This window comes from Apium graveolens, chromosome 5 (assembly GCF_009905375.1).
Source record: "Apium graveolens cultivar Ventura chromosome 5, ASM990537v1, whole genome shotgun sequence".
Lineage (NCBI taxonomy): Eukaryota > Viridiplantae > Streptophyta > Magnoliopsida > Apiales > Apiaceae > Apium > Apium graveolens.
The window spans coordinates 121211092-121237837 of NC_133651.1; the positions used below are offsets into that span (position 1 = coordinate 121211092).

Here is a 26746-nt window from a genome sequence, read left to right on the forward strand (position 1 = left end):
CTTACTTAATTAGTATATAAAATAATTAGCTTTTTAAAGTAAAACATTTTAACTTTCAAATTTTTGACATAATATTTATATTTCAAGCATTGTATTCGGTATTAGCCGTAAAAGAAATAAAACTAAACTCCTGCTGGGTTATATTCGGACCTAAGCTAATCAATTATACTGTGAACGAATTATTCAACTAGTTTACTGAGCACGTCACAGCGACTTTCTAAAATAATGTTCGATTTGTTTTTTATTTCTTAGCTGATCTTTGTCTTTTTTAAATTATGAATAATAAATAAATATAATAAACCAAGATATTTAAAAAAATCGTTCTCTCGTGAACCAAATTTACTCCAATAAGTCGCTCTCTTATAATCACAAATATAATATCATGAAATTATAATGTTTATTAGTCAATAACCAATCAATATTTTTTCTGTTTAATAATATAAAATTTGAGAAAATTACAAAAATTTATATGAGAGGCGCCATCTCACCGCCCTCGTTTTCTCACCGACTATCATCTCTCACCTCTTTCTAAATAACCTCTCCCCCATCTCCTCGAACCTCTTTATAATCTTCCCGTGTGAAGTTTGGCGTTAATATACATGAAAATATGATTATACATCAAGGAGGGATAAATCGAGAATATTTAATCACAGATTTTAAGGATGGAATCAATTATGTTGTAAAAATTTGAATCATTGTTATAAAGGACAAAGAAATAGAAATTATCTTAAATTATCATCCGTGATTTTTAATTTCGATTATATTATTACTTGGTGCCACCGTTGTCGATTCCCAAACTCCTTTGAGTTGCGTAAACGGGCACGGTTAAGATCACACCTGATAAAATTAGTCATATAAATCCGCTACGATAAAGAAGATCAACATAACATAAGAAGGAGACAGAGTCATGATTCAATTCTGTTGAACGATAATCGTTGAAGAAGTCACGTGATCGTTGGTATACCTTGCGGGTAATTGTTGTGCACAATTAATATTCCAAAGAACGAAAATTCAGGGCAAAAGTAAGTCTCATATGAATAAAATCAATAAAATCATGGACCAAAGTACTTTCTCGTTTATTATGTGATCAAATCTATGTTGATTAAGTTTTACGTATTTTTATATATCATTATATATGATCAAATGCATTCGCTAAATAGTACGGGCTAAAGTATTATTTCGAAATTATCCCCACACTATTTTATGTGTTATGCACTAAGCCGGGGCTTTTCATGAAAATAGTCTCCTTACTTTTAGGGTAGGGGCACGACTGCGTACAATCTACCCTCCTCAGACCGACCATGCTCTAAGCGGGATATATTACGTACGTTTGGTTTGGTTTATGATACTTTTAAGAAAAACATGTATCTACATGAATTAATGTGTTTTATATATCCCTCGTGACTCGTGTTCTAAATTCAGTAACTCGATTAGAGTACTAGTTTTTAACTCATAATTCAATCCGAGTTCTGCGTAATCGGGTCCAAAATCATTTTTTTACAAAATTTGTCAAAACTCGGTTTGATTCCGAGTATTTGGAGATAAACTTCGATATGACTTTCTCAATTTCACATTATTCATTTAAAACTATAACTTAAAATTTAACAATAATTATTATGGATCAAAATTTGGTTAATTTAATTTTCAAGTGAATAAAATTCCATTTAATCAAACAGATGAAAGATTGTTTTATTATAGTTTATAAAATTTTAAAATTATATTTATAAAATAATTTAATAAGAATTTATCATAAAATTATTACTTCTTTCGTCCATTTTTAATTATATTTTGATATTTTGATGGTAAAATTGGCCGAATTTTGACTGAGTATTTTTTATATTATACAATTGAAATTATTTTAAAAATTATATCATCGAAAATTATTATATTTAATTTTACTATTTAAATTTCAATTTTTAAAGTAATAAATGAATGAGTTTTAAGTTCAGTACAAATCAAGTTGTCGTGACCTGATTAATTACAAATCAATTATTAATAATTGACCCCTATATTCATATTAATTTCAACAATAAAAAAATTTAAATTATCAAATCTCCAATACCATGTTAGGATCCAATTTTAGTATCCGATTTAACAAATTTGACATTGCTTTTCTAAAATTTTAAGAATTCGGAAAACCAATTAAAGCTGATATTTAAGTTTCAACCCAACTTTTGTCATGACAATGCAGTATTACAGTACAGCAAAGCCGACAATTTCGTACAAGGCACGATAATACGATACAAAAATGACACGAAAATAATGGGTTTGCTTTGACATTTTTGGTACAAGAAAGTACACAGATGAATTTAGTGTCAGTTTTAGGTTTACATTTGATACACGACACGAAACAAAAGTACACGAAATAAATAAATTTTTAAATAAATTTATCAAAATTATATGAATACATATATATTACAATAATATTTTACATATAATATTTACAGGAAATAGATAAAAAAATAGATTCAAATTTAAATTTCATAAAATTTGACTGCACTTGAGTATTTATGACTTATTAACTTAAAACTTGACTAGTAAAAACTTAATTTTTAAATATATATTTTATTTATCTTTATTTTTATTGTCAATTTTAAATTACACGAAACACGACACGAAACGTACATAAAATTAAGGTACAAAAATACGAAACGAAATGAATCGTTAATAGTTCGGGTCTGGATTAGATATATATGACATGAAATACGAAAGTACATGAACCGAATTAATTGCCAGCTCTAGGTAGTGTTGTGTTGGTGTTTACTTTTTTAATAGTTGAGATCTAGGTTAAACATTCATGACACGAAATACAAAAATACATTAAAAAAAGTAAACAAAATAAATGAATTGCTCTAATTAGTGTTGCGCTTGTGCTTACTGTTTAGTAATGAAGAATAATGTTTTTAATTAGAGATTAAATAAGCATTTAACTAATTTAATTACGGCACCTTGCCGCTGTTAGTAGAAAAAAGGTTTCGAAGGTTAGACTTATAGGTGATGACACTTTGGATATGGCCAATAGGGCGCGCGCGCATTGAATCATTACGTATCATTCTTGCTTTTTATACAACTACATAAATTTTAATCTTATAAATAATTTTATGTTTACTAATTTCGACAAATCTAAAGAACTAAATATACATAAAAATGTAAATTCTTCAGTTTTTTCTGGTACATGAAAGTAATATTTAATATTTTTTAATAAAAAGATCAAAAACTATAATTTTTTAAGTTTTCTGTGATTAACTATTTTTCGGAAAAATAACCAAATGCAACTCTTTTCTGTTTTTCATTTTTTTGAAAAATAATTTAAAATTTTGATTTCATATATTTTGTATTTATTTGATTAGGAGACTTTGTTTTTTTTTTGACAAAATGCTTTTTATAAATTGCATCAATCAAAATTACAACTTAATTTCAATAGGAACAAAACTCCCATCGAAAAAAACACAGTCAGGATTAAACAAATAAACGAGCTAAGCAAATAGTCGCTTATGTTTTCAGACTGTTTAACATAATGAATCTCACGATTCTTTGAATGAAAAAAGATTAAAATGGCTTCCTGATCGATCATACATGCATCAATTCTGGAACTAGTAAATTCACAAATGACCTTCACATTCGCACCACCTGTAGCCCAATGTTCAGAAGCACCCAAGCTATCTACATGCCAAAAACCAGCTATAGACAAGCCGAGAGTGAAAGATCTCAAAAGATGAACACATTTTAGTTGTGAAAAGTAAGCTCTTGTAATAATCGGCACCAGCCCAAATTTAATGCACGGAAAATAGATCTCCCACAAAATCACATAAATCATTTTCAAAGTAGCCAGATTAACCCAAGCATGACTAAGCAAAAACATAACAAACACTCCAAAAGGACAGACAGATACACACTCCAAGAGGAGAGACACACAAATACCCAAAAAAAAATTGGGTTTTATTGAAAAGAAATAAACGAGAATAAAAAATGAAGGGATTGGGGCTTTCCACTGGAGAAAACCAGTAGAAGCCCCTCTATTTACTTGAAAATTGACAAAACCCTAGGAGAAGGGATAGAGGAGGGAGGCGGCTTTGATTAGGAGACTTTGTTAAGCAACATATTATGTAGACACTTGTTTACCTCAAATTCAACCTTAAATAAAACAAAAAAATGATTATAATTACTAAATTTTTAAAATTACATTCCATAAAGTAGTTTTTTAAATCAAGTACCAACCCCAAATATCACAAAATTAAGTTGATCAAACATTTAATTTGGTTTAATAAGTAGTTTTTTGTCAAATTTTTAATGTTTTTGTTGATACTTTGGTTAATTTTGCAAATATAGTTACAAAGTTACGAATCGTATTTTAAAAAAATATTATAAAACCAATATATTTGTAATAAAAATAAAATGAAAAATGATAATACCTTTGCAATATATATATATACATATATATAGGGTATCACGCCATGAAATACCTTCTTATATAAAAAATCGTAGAGAACTATTATTTATAAAATATAATATATATAATTTATTTTATTTTTCATCATATATAATTATAAATTTTAATTATCAAGTTAAAAATCAAAGTTACACAATTTTTATTTAAAAAATCATTGAAATTATTAAAAAAAATTTAAATTGGTTCTATAACAGAATCACAGTAGAATCATACTTATTAAAAATTATTTTATTGTAGAATCAAATTTAAAATCAAGTAATTTTATCAAATTTTAATTGTTAAATTTTTTATTATATTTATTATTCTAGATTAGTATCGAATTTTATATTTTTTAAAATAAAATTTTATAATTTGTAATGAGATTCTATAATAAAAATAATGGTTCTCCACGGAGTTGTCTACGGAGTAAAAACCTCTACATATATATATAAAGACAGTATTTTTGCAACATAGATTCAATCTTAGATAATTTTTTTTAAAATCCCCCTTTTAACCCAAATTATTTTTTTCATTGATTTTTTTGGACAAACTGTTCTATTTGATTTTTGAACGGTATATTAAAGTTTGTAAAAATAGCTTGCAACTGATCTTATAACTTTTCATTAACCAGAAGTTTGTTAATTTAGGGGGTGTATTGAACTAGTATTTTAAAAGATTTATTTTCATTCATGAAATCTAGATGTATTCAACTGTGATTTTAAAAAATGTATCAGAATTTGATGTATTCAACTAGGATTTTAAATTATGCTACAAAATTCGGTGGTATTCAATTATGCTTAAAAATCTAATGGTATTCAACTGGTGTTAGTCCCTAACAATGCAACAAGAATTACAGAAGGGGGTTGAATGAAATTATTGAAACTTTTTCACAAATAAAGGTGTTCTAACTTAAATATATATCAGTGTGAATTGATTTGCAGAGTGCGGAATAATAACTTGAAATGAATCAAAACACAAGTAATTAAAAACACAAGTCTTTAAAAACTTTCTGGTGGATTTAAATGTATCCACCAGAGATATATAATATATCAAGAGAACTCTGTGTAGTAGTTAGCTCACAGCTGCTTACAAATTTTAACAACTAAGATTTCAGAGAAATGCTAAGAATACAGCTTACAAATATTTCTCTGTTTGTTGCTCAGTTCTTTTTGCTACTTCTTGGTTTATATAACACCAAGATTACAAAGTAATAAGACAAAATAATAAGACAAAAACTATCTAGTCTAAAACTATGTTGTTTCATTACTCTTTTCCAGCATATTTGAATATCTTCATAATAGCATGGAAATGGTAATGCTTCTTTGTTCTCTAAAACCCAGTTGAATAGGCTTCCACATTCCATTTGCATACACTCGACGCATGTGACTGTGTTGTCACTGTCAACTGATGTTTGAATTGATTATCCGTCGGGTACATGATCATCTGTCGGGTTGCCTAGTTGATCATCCGTCGAGTGGCATTGTTGTTTATCCGTCGGGTAGCTATCTGGAACTTGACTTCATTTCATTTATGCAGAATTATAAGACATCATTTATGTACAGTTAATCAACCTATTCTGCATAGCTAGTTAAAGTCAACATGCCTTGCGTATTACTTACAGAATCTGGACAATGTGTATGCAGAAATGTGCTACAGACTTATTGTTACACAAGCTACTCACTCGATGGATAGTAAATTATCATCCGTCGGGACTATGTAGAGTCATCCGTCAGGACTACAATCCTTATCCGTTGAGTGCTACATTTTTCACTTAGTAAAATCTACTAAGGTGTATTGTTAATGAAATCATCAAGTTCACAACATATTCATAACAATCTCCCCCAATTTATGTCTACTGGAATTGTAGCCATAAATTAAGAGAAACTTGATGATAACAAAATACCCTAAAAATACAGCTTCAAAAGAAAGTAGAAAATACTGTAAAGTGCTTCAATTAACAAAACGTACAAAGATTTGCTCACAGTCATTTTCAAGGTGCTCCTCTAGCCTGAGCAGATTAATCTATTTCCTTGAAAATATGGATCTCCTTCCAAGCTTTCTGTTATTTTCTTCTATCTGATTTTGGAGCTGTCTGTGGAATTCCAGTTCATCAGATTCTGAGAGATTTAGCTTTTCTTGCATTTCCAAAAGAGTCTCATTGCTAGAGATGCTCAATTGGTCTTCTAATCTGAAAAATCTTCTCACTCCTTTGTCATCCATGAACTCCATCAGCCAGTAGGGCCTTAGATGCACTCTTTTCCATGTGTAGAGATTGATTAGAGTATTTGGGAGTGCATCTTTAGCTCTAATACTCCTCAATTTTTCAATCTTCTTTAGAACTAGTCTTCTTGAAGTTATATTGAATCCAAAGTTCTTCCTGAAGGATGAGTAAAACTTTATCAGCACAGCTTGGCTTTCTTGAAGAATCCTGTGAAGTTGCCATTGAATCTCCTTTCCCCCCTTGTACTTGAAAACTAACCTTTCAGGTAGATTTCTGTAGGCATCAATCCCTCTCACTTTTTCTAGTTCATCTAGATAGAGATTTAGATCATAGAATTCCTTGATGTCACATAAGTACATGTAATCTCCCTTGTTGATTTTGGATTGAGCTTTAGTTAGAGATTTGGATTTGAGAGGTGACAACTTCACTTTCTTGACTGCTCTTGACTTTGTTCATTTTGACTTGCTAAGGATTGGAAAATTGAAGTCAGGAATTGGTAGGCTCTCCCAGTCTATTGATTCATCCTTAGGGACAATAGGTTCACCATGAATGTTCCTGTAAGGATCCACCACCTTGATGTCTTCAAATACCACAGAGGGTTTTGATGCTTGAGTTGTAGTTGGAGTGGATTCCTTGGAAAACTGAAACTCCAATTCCTTATCAACAAAGTCCAATTTCCTTTTGGTTCTTTTAGCCAATTCCTTGTATCTTGGAGCTTTCTTCTGTTGTGGTTCAACTTGCTTATTTGGATCTTGAGATTCAGTGATTTCAGATGGCTGAGCAGGAATTTGTTGTGTTGGTTTTACAGCTTGTAGCTTGGCCAAGATAGCAGCTTGCTCTTTCTTTTGCTTAGCCTTTTTGGCATCTAGAGCAGCTTGCTTCTTTTCTTACTTTAGTCTTGCCTTTTCTTCTCTCTTTGCTTGAGCAAATTGAGGATGTCCAGCCACCACATAAATTTCTTTACCATTTCTGAAAATTTTAGCAATTCTCCTTTTTAAAGCTGAATCAGCTGGATCCTTGTAGAAGGCAATTGATCTTGACAGAAGCTTCTTCTCATCAGACTTAGGTGTCTCATACACTGTATCCAAAGGGTTCTTTAATGATGATTTTGGATAGTTCACCCTTGGCTTCAGAATTATTTCAGCCTTTGGAGATTTGATGCAGGATGGCTGTCCTCTTTCCAGATAGTTCATGCTCATTTCATTCACAGAAATCTGCTTGACTTGAGAGTGATGAATGACTGATTTTTCTGGCTTCTGTACTAGCCCAAACTTCTTTTGTATGTCCTCATCAATTTTCTCCCAGTTGATTGGACTCAACTTCTTCTTTTCAGCTGCTCTTATGTTGGCTGCTGCTTCATTGATCAGATCAATACTGTCTGTTACTGGTGGCATGGTGAGAGCAATTGTAGGCACAATTACTTTATTGATTTGAATGTGAAGCTTCTCCCCCTCACTTGGTCCTTTCTCCCCCTTTTTGTTATCATCAGGTTGAGTAGATGAGGAGGTTTGTGCAGCTAACAGTTTCTAAAACAAGTTTGTCTGTTGAGCTTGATGCAGATGAATGGCTGTTAGAGATGCTTCCATGGCTGTCATTCTTGTATCTAAGGCATCTATCTTTGTGGCAAGATCAGAATTTTTCCTGAGTTGTCTCTTGATGTCAAGCATTGTAGCTTCTGGAAGTTTAGAGTCCATCTTATCAGAGATAGCCTTTTTCATTTCATCAATATCACCCTTGATGGTGTTAACATCTCTAGCATGTTGAAAGCCTTGAATCTGTTGTAGTTGCAGAGAGGCAAGATGTGCTTGAAGGAGCTTCTTGGTGTTGGCATTTGTAGTGGTTTGAAGAGCAGAATTTATCTGATTTATGAGTTGGATCAGGGTTGTCTTGAAGTAATGTTCATCACAATGTTTTGAAAATGCCCATGATGGCATGCCTGATCTTGAACTGGAACCTACTTCTCCCTTATGTCCAATGGCTCTTCTTCACTATCTCCACCTTCATCTCCAAAAAAATCTGCTAAACCACCAGTCTCATAGTCAACATCACCAGTTGTAGAGGGCAAAGCTGTGATGGCATCCTTTGCTCTTAGCATTGACTGAGTGCTATGCACCAAATTGAGCATCCTTTCTGCATTGTCATTGCCCTGTTCAGTTAGAAGTTGATAAGCTGGAACAGGGTGAGTAAATGCCTCAGCATCAAGGGAGGTAGAATCTATAACAGCTTGAGGTTGCTGAGATAGTCCCTCCCTATCTGCATCCTGGACATTCATTGACTCACTAGCAATGACATTCATCCTTATAGCTCATGTATAAAATGATGAATTTTGGGGGATTGTTCAATATATTTTATGGTTTTTGATATCCCACCATAATTCATGAGATTTTGAATAATTGTGTTTAAATCCTAATGTATCAACTCTAGGACACCGTAGGACATTTTATCTAGAATCCGCTTAAAATTAAAATCATATATAATCCATAAAAATTCATGGATTATAGATAATGCATTAAAATTCAAGTTCAATACACCCCCTTAATTTTGATCTATGATCTAGAAAAAGGGAACTGACCAACATGAATGGCATTCCACGAAGATGGAAGCCAGGATAAAATTGCAAAATTCCGTTTGATTCACAGATTCAGGAGCTCTGTTACAAGGCCCGGTAGTTTACAAACTTTTGCAGCTAGTTCTGCCCAAAATATTAAGTTCCTTGACAGTTTGCTCTAACTTATGCAGGAACCTCCTAGGATTGCAATGTGGATTGCACTTGTTTGCGGTGACGTACTTATTAGTAACCTCCTACTCCCCCGAACCCTTCGCAAAAGCTTAACCTTTCTTCTGTTTTACTTGTTTGCTATATCTTGTTCTATACCTATATTATAGTATAATGCTATAATTTGTGTTAAATATAGAGTAAAAGATAGATGGAATTATAATTCACACCTTATTCAACATCATCCCACCTCATCAAAAAGCAAAATATTAGTTAGAAAAATTAGTTTTGTATTCAAAATAATAGGATACTTGGCAAATTGATAAAATCTGAAACAAAATATATATAACCAACTATTGAAGACATGATGTTACGTTAGCACCAAAAACTACTTTTTAGTGTTAAATTATAACAATAATTACACTTATTCTTTCACAACCATGCTCTAACGGACTCTACCATGCACCAAACCTTTTATCTTCGTTAGCAAACCACACCAACAATGACATCTTTTCTTCAAACTCTAGTTTCACCATTCGTTTCTTGAAAATTAGTCACCTCAGCCTAGGGGTGAGCAAAAAACCGCACAAACCGTAAAAACCGCCCGCACCGTACCAATCCGCACCGCAAAACGCGGTTTTTAATTTTCGTGGTGCGGTTGCGGTTTGAATTTTTAATAAACCGCGCGGTGCGGTGCAAGTTGTGGTTTTAAATTTCTGAAATGCGGTTCAAACCGCACCGCACCGCAATATTTAATATATATATATATATATATATATAATAGTTATATTTCATGATTCCATTTATTAAGTTTGATTCCATTTAACATATTAGGAGTGCTTGCTTAGTAATCATCTTGTTTATACAAGATCAATTGTTGCGTGGTGATCATCCTATTTGTGTTTCTTCAAAAATAATGAGACACATGGTACAAAGCCACCTATTTAATAGTGAACTCATTTAATTACCGAGCCACGCTTATACGGTAAATTTTACGGTGTGGAATTTCTAATTTGTATTATTGAAGAATATTGGCGACTTTGTTATATTATTCGGAAATTTAATTAATTTAAGTTTTGTATTTATTCAAAATTTTCGAACTTGTAATGTATAAACCGCAGTGAACCGCACCACACCGCACCGCACTTTTGTGGTGGGGTTTATGCGGTTTTTGAGGGTACGCGGTGCAGTTGCGGTTTGGAAATTTGATCAAACCGCATGTGCGGTTTGGTTTGCGGTTTGAGAAAAAAACCGCACCGCCCGCACCGCGCTCACCCCTACCTCAGCCTCTTGATATTTGTTCCTCACCCTATCACAACCTCAGACGTGGTACTATTTGTAAGCACATACCTATTGATATCAATTTCTTCCCAAACAATTATAATTTGCTTGGAAAATTTTATAAGTCAGATTTATAGTTTATAAGCTCGCAACAACTTATCGATGAGTGTTTTCGATTTAACTTATAAGCTGAATTTATAACTTATAAGCTGATAAGTTGAATGTTAGTAACGACTTACTTTTTCTCAACTTATTTTAAATTTTCGCTTTTTATTAACTTTAATTGTAAAATATATTTTTTAAAATGTTAATCTAACTTAAAATATAAAAATTAAGATAATTTTTAAAAAAATATTTATTTTAGTTCATTTATGTAAAAAAAATAACTTATAACTTAAGTGCTTTTAAATTGTCATCTACTCTGCAAACATACTTTCGACTATCCTGCCTGATTTCCTCCTGCTTAACAAGCGCTTTTCCTCTACAAAATTGACACTGGGCAGGAATTCAAAAGAAACTAGGATTGATTATTTTTTATCATTATTCTACGCAACTCATAATGTAGTTGCACATAGAATTATGACCAAAAGGAACCAAGAAAAGACACCAGAATTCAGGATAGAGCTAATCAGACTCTTTGTTCGAACCAAATTCAATATTCAACAAATGAATTTGGATATAATTCTGACCAGTTCCATGATAGTAGTTAAAAAAAGTATTTGAATTTAGATTTAGGTGACCTTGATTCTGAGAAAAATCTTATCGTTCTCCTTGATTCTGAGCAAATCAATTATTAGCCTTTGATTTAGAGAAGAATCATGATATAAAAAATGAACTTAGCAAAGATATTCTTGTCCTTTACGAACAATATATATTAGCTATAAAATTTCAACTTGGACGCCCGTCGGCATCTCTAGTAACACCCGTCGACGTCATTAATGATGCTCCATTAATTACTAAAGTTGGTATTTATGTTTGAAATGAATTTTAATTTTCGGGACTTGCACGATATGGGATAAATTACCATGTTAATTTATTTGACTTAAAGATAGTCTAAATTGGGCTCTAGTCAACGAGAAAAACCCTTTTTAATTTAATCATGTGGTCTGATTGGAAACGTTATAGTATAATATAGGACACGAATTATAACCAAAGCAAAGTAAATTATAAAAATTAAAGAAGAGAAAACCACCGCTGTAGGTAGGCTACCAAGCTCACCGTCTTTGCACTGCAGTAGAAAAATGTGGTCACCTCTGGTAGCGTAGAATGCCTCCAGTTCCCCCAAAGCCTTTGCAAAAGTGTGACCTCTCTTCTGTTTTATTTTTAACAAACTGTAGCATGCACCCAAACCTTTTCTATTCATTCCCAAACCACTCCAACAGTGGCTTTTATTTGTACGAAAGCTTAATGGCTTGGTTTGAAAACCCTCTCTCCTCCATGAGAATCATCAACAAGTTATAATATTTTAACACCGAGACATGTCAAACATGCTGATTCAGTTCAGCCATCAAGTCTGCAGATCCTGCAAGTATGGATGGCTGACTACTAACAGGATTAACAAAAAAACTGTGGCAAGTTCAGCTGACTTGATGACATGATTTATAATTATGGTGTTTCCCAACCTGTATACGACTAAATCTCTGCGCTGATTGCCATTCAATGTCCCCAAAAGTGTGTAATCCCTATCCATGACAATAAATCCAAAGTTATCGTCAGATTCCACAAGTTGAGGATAGATTGTGACTTAATAAGCAGATGTTTTTATCGGGTTGAAGGTTTCAAAATCAGTTGTTTCCTTTTCTTGTTTTCCATTGTGAGCAGCAATAGTTACGACGTAAATCACAAGACCATTTGGAGGAACCTTGTTGCAGATAAAACAAACACACAACTACCTCTGTTTTTTTTTAATGTTTTTCGAGGTTCCATGATCATGCATGAGCATCTTTGTGAGATGAACACGAGGAGTAGAGATAACATGCTAGTTCCACTTCCCCTAGCAGCTTCAAGGACCTTGATACGCTTCTTCATCTTCCACAATTCAATGGTTCTACTAGTCTCAGAAATTGTACTTTTAGAAGAAAACAGAGTATAAATGATATGGTTCTGGTGATGAATTTAGGGGTTACTCCAGGGGCTTTGTACAGGCATATATGGGCCTCGTTTGGTTTGCAAGTTCTACAGTTAGGAACACAAGGTAAATCATTAAATACACAAAGTAAATTACTTTTATTTTTCATATTTACGTTAATATATGAAATAATAATGTTGTTGGATACCAATTGTCATGAAAGAAAAAATTACATTGTTCACTTCAAATAATTCGATATTATTGTTAAATTAGAACGACCTCGGCGACAAAAATTAATATTATAAATAATTTATTTCTATTGCTTACGTATATTTAATTTATATTATATATTTTTTTCACGAATAAATTTTTTTAAATATTTATATGTCATTGTACTCGTTCATTTCAAATTGATAATAAAATATTTTAATTCAAATTAAATTAAAAAGAAAAAAAAAAGAAAAAAGAAAGAAAATATGGGTGACACAGATTTTAAAGTAGTCTTTAAATTAAAATTTCACAAAATTTTGCAAAAAAATTAAACAAATATTTCAGAACCCAGAAGTATTTAAGCTGGAACGCCACTTTGTCGTGAACTCGTAACGACCGATGTGGTATAACTAGTTGTTGCTGAAAGATAGAGCAACCCGCCTAATTAATTAATTAATTTATCCTCTAATATTACGTCATTAATGCTATTAATTTCGGGGGAAAAAGGTTTAACGTAAATATGTAGGCGATGTGGGACACCTTCGTCTTTGGTTACAGCCACCGCCCCGCGCCTTAATTTTTTTTAATGATTGAATTTAATTTCACGTTTCAAATTAAACACCGTTTTTATACTTCATTTCGTTTATTATATTATATACTAATATATAAACTGTGTAATATATGAACTGATTACAATATTTATAATTTTATTATTTTATAAAAGTAAAATTTAAAAAATAATAATTACATATTATTGAGATTAATGAAATTAAATATTTACATATTATTTTGTATATATTATATTGTTGAAGTAGTCAAATTTTAGATAGTTAAAATTTGGTATTGTTTTTTAATATTTTTTCCATTTTTCTTGATTTAATAATTATTTTTTATATTATAATTTGAATTACTAAAATTATATTGGAAGCGTTTGATTCCTTACAAAAGAGGTAAAAAAGAAGTAGAGTGTGATTAAAAATTAAGTTGGATAATAATTTATTGAATTTGTAGTTATATTGGATACATGATTTTATTTTTTTAAATAAATTATATTTGTTTAAACTTTATTTTAGAATGTGTTAACATACTTTTAGGAAGATGTTAATCAACCGATCAAACGAAAGCATGTTACACTTATAATAATATAGTATAGATATATATTGGTTTTTACTCAAATGAGAACTTAAAATGAGAATCGTGAGAATGAGTGATTTTCATAGTTAAAATTGGTAATTTTACAAAATTTAAAAGTTTTGTTTTGCAAAAAATTATCAATTTACCGAATTCAAAATTTTAACTTTTCAAAAAATCACCCATTTCAACTACAACAATCACTGATTCTCACAGTTCTCATTTTAAAATATTGTTACTGGAGCGCGACTCTGTATATATATATATATATATAACTTACTTAAATTTGTTTAATAAATTTTTAAATAATATAATTTCATGATAAATATAATAATACATGTATATGTTCATATTTTATTTTAATTAGAAATATTTTAAAAAGATAATAAAACTGAATGAATGACATAGTTTTATTTATATTTCAATGTGTGTTTACAAAAAATATTTAGATTTAATTAAAAGTTAAGTTTAATTCAGATCAATAATATACAAATTATGATTAGTATTATATTAATTTTATTTTATCACGAATAAAGAATTTACATTTTTGTGTTTGATCCCGGATTAAGTATTTACATTGATATGTTTTAATCAAGGCCCTGATTAATAGTTTACATTGTGTTTTAACCAATGCCGACCCATGTATTTCAACCAAAACTCGTTACACCATCAAATTCAATTAATTATTTTTATTTTTATTATAAATTTTTTAAACCCCGCACTACAAGAAAAAAGAGTAAAAGCGACCAAACAAAAGCGACCAACTATAAATTCCACCAAAAACGGTAGCTTTTAAGGTCAATCTCACTTGACCAAAAACCGCGCATAAAAGTGACCGATATCGGTGGATTTTGTAAGAGGTGGCTTTTAGTCGGTGGAATTTACGGCCGGTGGCTTTTAGTCGGTGGCTTTTATTAACAAAAGCAACCGCCTATTTTTGAGCGGTCGATTTTAAGGTTTCAAGATTTGGTGGGAAAATTGCCGCCAAAATGAAGCCTGAAATTAGAAAATAAAAGCGACCGGACGGTCGCTTTTAAATTAATTACCAAAAAATATTAAAAAAAATAAAACGGCCATTTTAATAAAAGCAACCGCTATTGGTCGCTTTAATAAAATCCACCGAGTACGGTGGATTTTATAAAAGCGACCGAAAATGGTGGAATTTAGGCTCCAAAAATTGAACAGCTTCTGCCTTATCCTCTTCCTCTCGATTTTGTCCATACTTTCTTTTTCCCCCATCTCCACTTCCTTTCCTTCAAAATTTCTACCATTTTCCTTCCATTTTAAGCTCGAATATCTACTATTTTCAAGTCAAGTAAGTACAATTTCTGAACTACTTATACCTTGTTTATCATGATTGTTGTTTGTTTATTTCTCACATAAATGTAATATTAATTGATATAATTTAAATGAAATGTTAAATTATAATTGTTAATAATTTAAATGTAGTCTTTAAAAACTAAAAGAGTTTAATATATTTGTTAACTTTCTCCGTCTGATACAAGATAATTTGAATTAAATCATTGAAATAATTTAAAAAAAATGAAATATTTATGGTTCATTTGTTTTCACTAAATATCTTGTACATATAATGAATTTATTTAGGTATGTTTTGTTAATTAGTAATAGATTATTAATTATAGTATCTATACATGTAGATGACATCGGATCGTAGTTGGATGAATCGTCAATTTGATGCAAGAAAAAATATAACGGAAGAGTACAAAATTAGTGGTGATGGTTTCATTAAGTTTGCCGTTGCAAATACGGATGATTCAAAGGGGAGAATAAGATGTCCATGTAATGAATGTGGAAATTTTTATATAAAAAATCCCGATGATGTGATATTACATTTATATCGACATGGCATAATGCCCGCTTATACAACATGGTATTTTCATGAGAAGAGTGTTAGATCGCGGGTTGACATTGGAACGAGTTCTATGAATATTGATAACATGCATGATAATTTTTATGATGCACGTGAAATGCTTGGAGATTTTGCCGAGGCAAATAATAATTTTGAAAATATGGATGAAGAGCCGAATGCAACAGCAAAAAGTTTTTATAGGATGCTTGATAGTGCTTCTGAACCACTTTATCCTAATTATACAAGTTTCACAACATTATCATTTTTGAGTAAACTACTTAAGTTCAAACACAGACATGGTTGTAGTAATAAGGGATTTGATGAGCTACTTGAACTCATTGGATCGGTGCTGCCTGAAGATCACAAGTTGCCCCTGAGATATTATGATGTGAAAAAGTTAGTAAGTGGGTTGAGCATGGGATATGAAAAAATTGATGCTTGCGTGAATGATTATATGTTATTTTACAAAGAAAATAGTGAGAAAATACGTTGTGACATATGTGATGAAGATCGATACAAGATGCAGAAGGATTCTAGGAAAAAGTTGATTCCGAAGAAGATTTTGAGATACTTTCCTCTTACATTGAGACTACAACGATTATTCATGTCCGAGAAGACTGCCAAATGTATGACATGGTATCATGATAGAGCTGCAGTTAAGGGTCAATTAAGTCATCCAGCTGATGGAGATGAATGGAAACACTTCAATCATAGATTTCCTCGATTTGCAAAAGAAACTCGGAATGTCCGAATATGCCTTGCTAGTGATGGATTTGATCCCTTTCAAGATGCACATGCAAGGGAATATACAGTATGGCCTGTGATTGTTGTTGTTTACAATCTTTCACCATCGATGTGTACAAAAGCTCCATACATGTTTATGCCTCTTCTCATTTCCGGGCCAAATGATCCGACAAAAGACTTTCATGTTTATCTTCGACCACTAATTGATGAATTGAAGATGTTATGGTGTACTGGGGTGGAAACATATGATAGAGTATCACGTTCAAATTTCACTATGAAAGTAGCATTGATGTGGACAATAAATGACTTTCCAGCACTTGGTATGATTAGTGGATGGTCGACTAAGGGAAAATTGGCATGTCCGGTATGTATGGGATTGGTAAAGGCAAAGCAACTCAAGCATGGTGGTAAATCGACTTTTTATGGCACAGCTCGTTATTTTTTGGAAGAAGATGATCCACTAAGGAGAAGCACAAAGTTTGGACGATGTGAGAGACATTCAGTCACAACTCGACATTCAGGATCACGGGCAAAGATACTTTGTGAGCATATACAGTTTCCTCCTCCAGGAAAAACTATTAGGCAAAAGCCGAGGGATTATGGCGTGACACATAATTAGACACACTATTCTCCATTTTTTGAGCTACCATATTGGGAGACACTGAGTCTTCGTCACAATATTGATGTTATGCACACAGAGAAAAATATCTTTGATAACATATTCTACACAATGCTTGGTGATAAGAAAAAAACCAAAGACAACTCAAATGCAAGAAATGATTGTAAGGAGTTAGGTGTACACCGTGAGTTGTGGATTCGAGATGATGGCACGATGCCAACTGCGCCATTTGTGCTTGGGAGAGAGCAAATTAATAAGCTATTCAATTGGATTAAAAGTTTGAATCTTCCAGATGGGTATGTCTCAAATATATCTAGGTGTGTAAATATGGAAAAAAGATGTATTCGCGGGATGAAATCACATGATTGCCATATTTTCATGCAAAAGCTATTGCCCATTGTTTGTCGTGACTTGCTACCAAAGAATGTAGCTGATGTTCTTATTGAGTTGTCTAACTTCTTTCAAGATTTATGCTCAGCAAATTTGAAATACACAGATTTGGAGAAGATGGAAAAAGATATAGTAAAGATAATGTCTAAGCTCGAAACCATCTATATTCCAGGTTTTTTTAATCCCATGGAGCATTTGCCTCTACATTTGGCTACTGAGTGTAAGCTGGGAGGCCCATCTAATCATCGATGGATGTATTTTATTGAAAGATACTTACACGGCTTGAAATTGAAAGTTAAAAATAAAGCACGAGCAGAAGGTTCAATGGCAGAGCGCTATATTGAGGAGGAAGCTGTACACTTTTGTGAGTTGTATTTTGAATCCAAATATGAAACAGTGCATAATCGACTTCGTCGAAATGAGGTTCCTAAAAGGTTTCTTGATCCGAGTTTGTTGGAGGTTTATAGGTATCCTACACAACCTATACTACGTAATGGGCGTAGACTTTTGAGTAGTACTGAACATAGACTAGTGAAATACTATGTCCTTATCAATTCACCGGAGGTTGCACACTACTTACGGTATTATATTATTCCTTACTTTTATTTATTTAGATTTAACAAATTTAAAGTTAGTAAATTGTAATTTAATAAATTCTTAAATAATAGGGAGTTTCAAAGCTTGGTACGTCGGCATCACCCGAATTTGAATGATGCACAAAAGGAAGGGAAGCAAAAAGAACTATTCGCGGGTTGGTTTGAAAGAAGGGTACGTTTATAAATATTTAAATATGTAAGTGTGTATTTTTGTGACATTATCTTATTACTCTTATACTTATTAATATGCTTCATTTATAAAATAATTTAGGTAAAAGATGGCACTGAACTTAAAAACAAATTCAAGGACCTAATAAGAGGGCCATCACATGAAGTGGAATCTTACAAAGGTTGCAAGTGTAATGGTTATAAATTTGATTGTGGAAATTCTAGTGAACGTACTTCTCCCAATTCCGGTGTACTTGTCATTGGTAAGAGATTAAAAAAAACTACTAAAAGAGAAATTATATTGATTTTGTATCATTTGTATTTAATTTTCCTATGTTTAATTTATAGGAAGTTCTTACAAAGAAAATTTTGGAAATTATTACGGACGACTCCAAGAAGTACTTGACCTCTACTACTACAATGGTCATCATGTTATCTTATTCAAATGTCATTGGTTTGATCACACAACACACGTCAAAGTGGATAGAAACCGAATTACTACGGTTGATATCAAATCAAAGTTGAATGCCGAAGATGTGTTCGTGTTAGCTAGTCAAGCTCATCAAGTATATTATGCACCAAGTATTACAAATGCAAAGTCGTCATGGTACACAATTCTCACCACAAAGAGTCGACAAGTAAATGAAATTTTCCCGTCAACCGAAGAAGATATATTTGATGATGATGTTTTTCAAAATGATGTGTCAAATGCTTCATCATCACAAGTTGAAAGAGTGGTTATTCGTGATCCTTCAATTTTTTTTATTGATTTGAGAAGTTTTGAAGATGATTACTCTATACATGAAGATATTGAACAACAAAATGACCAAGACATGAGTGATGACGAACAAAATAAAAGTGATGACAATGATGACGACGATGATGATTAATATTTTTGTTGTATTAAAGTTGAAATTATATCGAATTTATGTATCATATTTTATTTGAGTTATATTAATGTAATATTCAATTTAATCTTTTTTATCTTGATTTTTTATGCATTTTATATAATGTGTTAGGGAGTTCAGTTTGAGAGGAAAAAAAGAGGCATAAGCTACTGGAACTGGACAAATACACTAAACTAAAAACGACCGGCATGGGTCGAAATTAAATTAATAAAAACGACTATAATCGGTCGATTTTAAAGTTGCTAGGTACATATATACAAGAAGTCACGTTTCTTTTTATTTCTTTTGGCTATTATCTCTCTCGGCTAAGCAATGGCGGGTCAAGTGTATCCGGCGAAAATCGATGCTCCCACCTCTCTGTACTCTCGGGTTAGCCTACTGATTTTAATATCAATTTTCGCTTCTTGTTAACCTTTTAGTCATACAAGAGGTTAGGGTGGTTAAAATATTCGGGGATTAAAATCTTTCTTCTCTCTCAGTTAGGATTTAAGATTTGGGGATTAGGGTTTTTGAGATTATAGATTAAGGATTTGAGTTTTTGTGATTAGGGTTTTGAGATTTGGGGATTAGGGTTTTGAGATTTGGGATTGAGATTTCGAGATTAGGGTTTATAGGTTTGGTTATTAGATTTTTCCTTAATTATATTTTTCATATGTAAAACTTAATTATATTTTTCATATGGTAAGCGTTGTTTATTTTTTTCATATCTTTTGATATTGCTGGTATTGATGTATATATTGGCTGTGTTTTTGTATATATTTAATGAATTGTTCTGTTTCAGAAGTAACAACATATGCACATATGTCATTTGTTAGGAAATTAATCAAAAAGTGTTTAGTTTTTTTTTGTTTCTTGGTTCTATTACCTGTTCTGTTGTATGTATTGTTTGCCTCCAGATATTTGATCTATCTATTGAGGTATTTCTTGTTTTTTGTTCTTGTCGCAACTTGAAAGTGTCAATATTGATTGTTTGTGTTTCCACATATTGTGAATTTTCACTCCATAAATTTGCTGGCATTTTGTGGTCAAGTGATGTTAGTAGCTCTGTTTATCCCCTCTGTTATGAATTATAGCTGTGCAATTTATACATGTGTTCTGATATGTTCTGTTCAGAGTTTATAAAGGTAGCCTATTAGAACAACACAGTTTAGTACAGGCAATGGTGTTCTTTACAAAGTATTTTTTTGTCATATAATCTTCATGTTCTATTGATTTTTGAGATCCGTAGATAACTTAGTTCCAACTTCGTACCTCTCCGTGAGTACTTTGACCATATTCTTGTATTCCTTGTCCTTAGCATTATAAATTAAAGGCATTAGGCTAATAAAATCATCACTGATCCATTAACTTTAATCAGGCCGGATTTTGATGTGTCTGTGTAGCTTCTTTCATTTGCAGTTCCTTTGTACCCGACTATTTTTTTATTTGTAAGCTAAAGTTGTTTAGAAATTTAAGCATAAGTTTTTGTTTGTAAACTCTGTAAGATTTATGCTTAAAAAAGAAAGATTTTAGAAGCATGATACTTTGTTCTCATCCAAGATAAAAGACTGTATCTATTTGAAAGTATGATTTGAAAATCCGGGACCTTATAAGATTATACTTAAAATTATCTGTATGTGAATTTTGCTGGTCATGCGTTCTTATTCCCTTTTACTTATTTCATATAACACACTGTCTTTGAAATTAAAGATATTTGTTCATTTGTATGCTCACTGTTGTGGTATATAATATTTTGTTATCATAAATATGTGGTGCCATTTTTTAACTTCTAAATTGTGTGTTTATGATAACGCTTACTATAACAAATGAATGCAAGCATATGTGTCCAACAACCCAGAATTGCTGAATAAGATAATTGCAATGCTAGAGGATGGTGAAGACTTTGTCTGTCCTACCTGTATTTCTCCGCAAAAGGATTATCTGTTATAATGAAATCCCCTTCAAGTGTGTTTTTAAGTGATGCAAACTTGTAAATCTTTTTTATTCGATATTTTGCAGATTAAATTCTGAATGATGCCAAAAAGAACATACATTAGTTAAGCAATTACATGCTTTAAGAGCTAATTTAGTTATTAAACATCAATTCAGTTATTTATTTCACATGTTTTTCTTTATATATACCAAAAAAATAACAAACACTATTTTCATTTAATTTACATGTTAAATCGAGGATCACAGATTTATCTTATACATGTTATGTTTACTAACTAAATTTTACTAGATTAGCATTAGTAAAGAACGACCTAGGCAATGACAACTTATTTCTGAAATGTGAACTAAATTTTGTAAACCCTGTTCTGTAGTATTAGGTAGTAGCCTAATACAAGATAAAAGTTGGACATAGATATGTGATGTAGCTGTCCTACTTGCTCCATGTAAAAGTTTGAGTCGTCAGGTCAGTCTTCTTTTATTCATCAGTATGTAGCTCTGTAACATCAATCAGATGCTGAATCACCTCACACACTCACACCCAAATGAGCTTGAGAATTTTGTAGTTCAAGATGAAGCTTTTCATTTTCTTTTTTGATTGCTTCTTTAAAAGGCATGTTTGGGTAGGAGCACAAAAGTGTTTTCTTTAACACAACAGTGTCATGTTTAGAATGTTCTGGTTTCATAATGACATCTTGAACCTTAGTTCAAGATGCCGATACTGGTGTTTTTTAATTCTTAGTTTTTAATTCTTAGTTTCTTATTCGTAATAGACAAACACTCAAATTACTCCTTTTATTACTCCTTTTATAATTCGGCATCTAATAATTTTTGTTACTCATTTTATAATGTTTACTTGTCTACAGGAGTTGGATGCTAACTTGGAGAACCCTATGACTGATCTGGAATTTTTTAAGTATGTCTACAACATTGACGAGCCAACAATTAAAAAGATAATGGTTTGTTTCAAACTTTATCCAAGGTCATTGAATTAATTAACTAGTAAGCTTAGGATATTTTATTCATTGTTTGTCTATTTGTTACAAAATGTATGATATGAATCTTTAGAGGCCATGATGAGCACTCAACCAGCCCCCGAGGTACCTCTCTCTCCGGCTAGCCAAAGGAAGCGAGACTTGGCTCTCCTTGTAAAGGCCAGAATGCCAAAGAAAAATAGGCTCGTGTTGTATCCTCGAAATTCACTATCGGAGTTAGTAGGAGCAGATGAGGCAGCTAAATTAAACATGTCTCAGCAGGCCTCTCAAACAAGCATTCCGGATGATGCATACTCCCTTATTCGAAGGGTTCTATCTGAGGTGTCCGCTGTGGTCAAGTCTTTGTAGGGAATCGATCGAGTGGCGCGTGCAGAGCTTAATGAAATGATAGAAAAATTAGTCGCTGCAGCCTTTCCAGACAAAACTGATCCGGTACAACAAGCATCATGGGAACAATATATGCGGATTGGGACTGAGCTTATTGATCAAGTGATGCAGAATTTTGAGAAAGTTATCCTGGAGGTAATATATATATATATAATTTAATTCTTTTCTCTCAAGTTTAATTTTTTCCACTAGTAAATGTTACAAATTGGTCAAATGTCTAGTTTATTTCTTTGCGGCTGGATTTGGTATTTATATTAGCAGACTCATTTATAAATGAGCTTGTTTTAATATGTTCAAAATTTTTTTTTGTTGGGATTAGAAGAGCGAGGGAAATCTGGTATTAATTTTAATTTGAGTCCAGGGTTCTTGACATTTTTAATTGTAGACATTTTTAATTTTTAATTATTGGATTCTTGTTTGGATCAGCTTTGTATTTAAATGGGTATTTTTGTGTCTATAAATTGGGTTGTAATAAATGTTGCAGAACTGCTCAAGTTCTAATTTTTATTTATATTTACTTACAATTTTTCTTAAATATAGTATCTTTTTTTAGTTTTGATTAGTTCTAGCTTTGCAATGGAACAACTTTCATGATTCATACACATATTATGAAAAACTTGTAGATGAATGTTTGATAATCATGTAAGTATTTGTTTAAGGTGGGGAACACACCAACTGCCAACTAATAATATATATGTGTTTCTTCTTGTTGCTTAAATGTTTGGTCTTGTTTTATTTGTTTTATATATCAATTTACTTTCTTTAACTTTTTTATTGTTCCAAATTTTTCAGTTAATCATATTGTAATTCATTATATTACTGGAGCATACAAGCGTCATTATTGTTCGAATTGTGGTGTTGTTGATGTAGGCTGGTACGCCAGAAAGGGTTCCAGGGGAGCATACAAGACTTTTACTGGAGATGGACGACGAGCGGGACCTTGACCCGAATCTGTTTTATTGTCCTCTGTATGAGTAGTATTTAGTTGAACATTAGTCAGTCACTTTTGGTACTTGGCTTTTAAGCAAACTATGGAACATTTAGCTTAACCTTGATGTAATATTTTGGTATTTGTGTGATATTTTTTTAAACAGATTTGTGGGGAATGAATGCAATTAAGCTTTGATGCTTAACTTTTTTTTATTTAAGTTTGTTTCCCATTTTTTGTGTTTAGGCTGTTTATTAGATCTGATTTTGTTTGTAAGAATTAGGCAGGCTCCTGGTCATTTTTGGTTGAAATATTTGACCATATAAAAGCCACCGACTTTGGTGTCTTTAGTCTATAAGCAGGAAGTTTAAATTTCAACGAAAATTAAGAGCGGGAGATTCAAATTTTTACCAAAATGTTCAAGGGAAAAACAGGAAAGTTGACCTAAAATAAAAGCCACCGAAAACGCGGTCGCTTTTATATAAATTCCACCGCTGAACACAATTTCGATCAGGTTAAAAGCCACCGACAGGGAACGGTGGATTTTATAACAAAATCCACCGATTACGATCGTTTATAGTTAAAAGCAACCGATTTTTGACCGGTGGCTTTTAGCCTTTTTTCTTGTAGTGCCGATAATATGATTTCTTAAAATAAGCTACCTTCATTGATGGTCACCATCATAGTCATCGAAATGATCGCATATCAGGCCGGTAACATAGGAGGTGCTATTCCACCAAACCCTTTGCAAAAGCTCTAAGAAGCAGCAAAGCAGCAGAGACACTTGCGTTGCATGCCGTGTACGCATGCGAGTTCTTGTATTGGGTACTTGGATACATGTATTCCCGTGTCGGACACACGAATTCTTTCTCTATATTAATATAAAATTTTATTTTCACAAATTGTTTTCAAAATCTATTTGTAGCAAACTACATTCACATAATTAAAAATTCATGTCTTTTAGTTATTACAAAAATGTTGATTATCATATTCAATTTTGTATAAAATAAAAGATTTTACTTGAAATTTTATACTTTAAATTAATAAATGATGCATTTGATTCATTTTTCATGCAAATTGTGAATTTCTTAGTAGATTAATTTTGATTAACATCAAATATATATAATTTTTTTGTTTATTTTTTCCGTGCCCCACACCCGTATTCTTATATTATTATATTTGTCGAATTCCGGTATCGTCGCACTCACACTCCGGCACCGTGTCCTTGCTTCCTAGAAAAACCTTAACACTTCTTCTGTTTTATTTGTAACGAACTTGAGCATGCACCCAAACCTTTTATTTTTATCAGAAAACCACTCCAACAATGGCATTTTTTCTTCAAACTCTAGTTCACCTTTCATTTCTCGAAAATTAGTCTCATCGGCCTCTTATCTTTGTTCATGTATCTTATACTATTTATAAATAGGCTTATTAATCTTTTAGCCCTTAAAGTATATGGGTTTGTACCCATAAACCCCTGAACTCTGCGAGCATACATTTTGACCCCCAAGATATACATTTTCATACCCTTTAGCCCTTTTTACCGAGACAGTAAAAAATCAGAGGGGCAAAAAAGATATTTGACCTCCGAGTTACCGTTATAAGGGCTAAAAGGTTTATATCTCATAACTTGAGGGTGAAAAGATACACCGTACTATACTTTAAGGGCAATCTGTTACCGCAGAAAAATGCAACAATGTAATATAAAGACATGACCCGAGGAGAAGCCAACTATTGTTACTTGAACTTGATTTTGATACTGATTGTCTTCTTGGATAATTCATCTCAACTATTGCCTGTAATGTTTTAACTCACCGGAACCATCAAACCCACATTTCTAGTTTAAAGCTCTTTTTTCTTCCTCAAAATATAACTAAAAAATTTGCTAGGTATGGAATTGATCATCATGCCGAGCTCTTACTAGTTTCTTTCTAGTAAGTCCATCTTCATCATCATCACTAGCTCTCAAGTTTGACCTTCTTTCCAATTTCTTCTCAAACTTTCTGATTATACGTGCTCGTAAGATATTACAAAAGAATGGCAGAAATATATACATGAACACCTTGTTTCCTCTGTACATGTGAAAACAATCTGCGATTAATACAAATAATCAAACAAGTGTGTGCGTGAGTAAACGAAATCAAACGGAGGAAGAAAAGATATAAACAGAAGAGAGATCCTCGAGTCCAGTTGAAACTGTCTCCTTAAAGCTATTTCGTCTCTCACCGTATGTGCGAGTCGATAGCCTCCCAGGATAAAACGAGGTAGCGGCGGCGTTACGGATAACGAGCACCTTCAGCGAGCTTGAACGGGCACGAAACTATCACCGAGAGAGAGAGATTTGTGTTTAGAGACGAATATGTTTTTGGTGTGTCTAACCCTAACACCTTAGAGGTGTTTATATAGATGTAGATAGACTTGTGCGCTACTCTTTTCCATAATTAAATATCATTAATTATGGAATCGGTGTAATACTTGCAAGCTACTCTATTCCATAAATAATCTGAAATAGAATCAGATTGAATATATCAAGACATACACCATATCAATTAATCTGAAACAAAATCAAATTAATTTATGCCATAATATTTGAGCCAAATTCTAATGGAAAATAATAATTTCCATTATTAAGAGAATATCATCATATCTCACACATCTTTTAGTCATAATGCTCAAAAATATGACTTACCAATATGGGACTTATACCCATATTTTCCAACAATCCCCCACATGGGTGAGATTGGAAATTAGTAGCACACACCAGACAGACAGACAGACACGGAGTTTGACTTGGTGATAGTTTCTTCGATCAGATATAGCATACGATAGGTAGAGAATGCTCCTTGAACCTTCGCTCGAGGAAGCATACCGACTTTACTGGTAGACAGTAGACGTGCTTGTCCTTGAACTGTTCGACCGTTTATGTAAACGATGATATACTTATCACTATATCATTTCTGACTCGTTCAGCTCTCATGAGTATGTCCGTTTTGGCCATGGAACATCGTCCTGGTTCTGCAGAAGTTTCTAAAGAATTGTGCCTCGCAATTCTCCTTTGAAGCGGCCCCACTTCTCTCCCACATAGGTGATCTTTATCTTATAGAGTAACCCGCGTTTACTCAACTGAATTCCATGCGTTCACTCCTGAGCTCCACG

The 26746-nt window shown here is 32.3% G+C and overlaps 1 protein-coding gene across 4 annotated transcripts; it reads left to right on the forward strand.

Annotated features, from left to right (window-relative positions):
• Positions 1-19589: 19589 nt before the first annotated feature.
• On the forward strand, positions 19590-23810 carry LOC141724436 (uncharacterized). 4 transcript variants are annotated; one of them, XM_074526592.1, is made up of 4 exons: positions 19590-19720; positions 22147-22262; positions 22349-22797; positions 23533-23810. In XM_074526592.1, the coding sequence occupies exons 1-3, from the start codon at positions 19664-19666 to the stop codon at positions 22398-22400; spliced, it is 225 nt and encodes a 74-aa protein (XP_074382693.1). In that variant the 5' UTR covers positions 19590-19663; the 3' UTR covers positions 22401-22797; positions 23533-23810. The 4 variants fall into 4 exon arrangements, 3 of the variants coding, with proteins under 3 accessions (XP_074382693.1, XP_074382692.1, XP_074382691.1); XM_074526591.1 differs by having other exon boundaries at positions 22147-22239; positions 22339-22797; positions 23455-23810; XM_074526590.1 differs by having other exon boundaries at positions 22147-22239; positions 22339-22797.
• The last annotated feature ends 2936 nt before the right edge of the window (positions 23811-26746 follow it).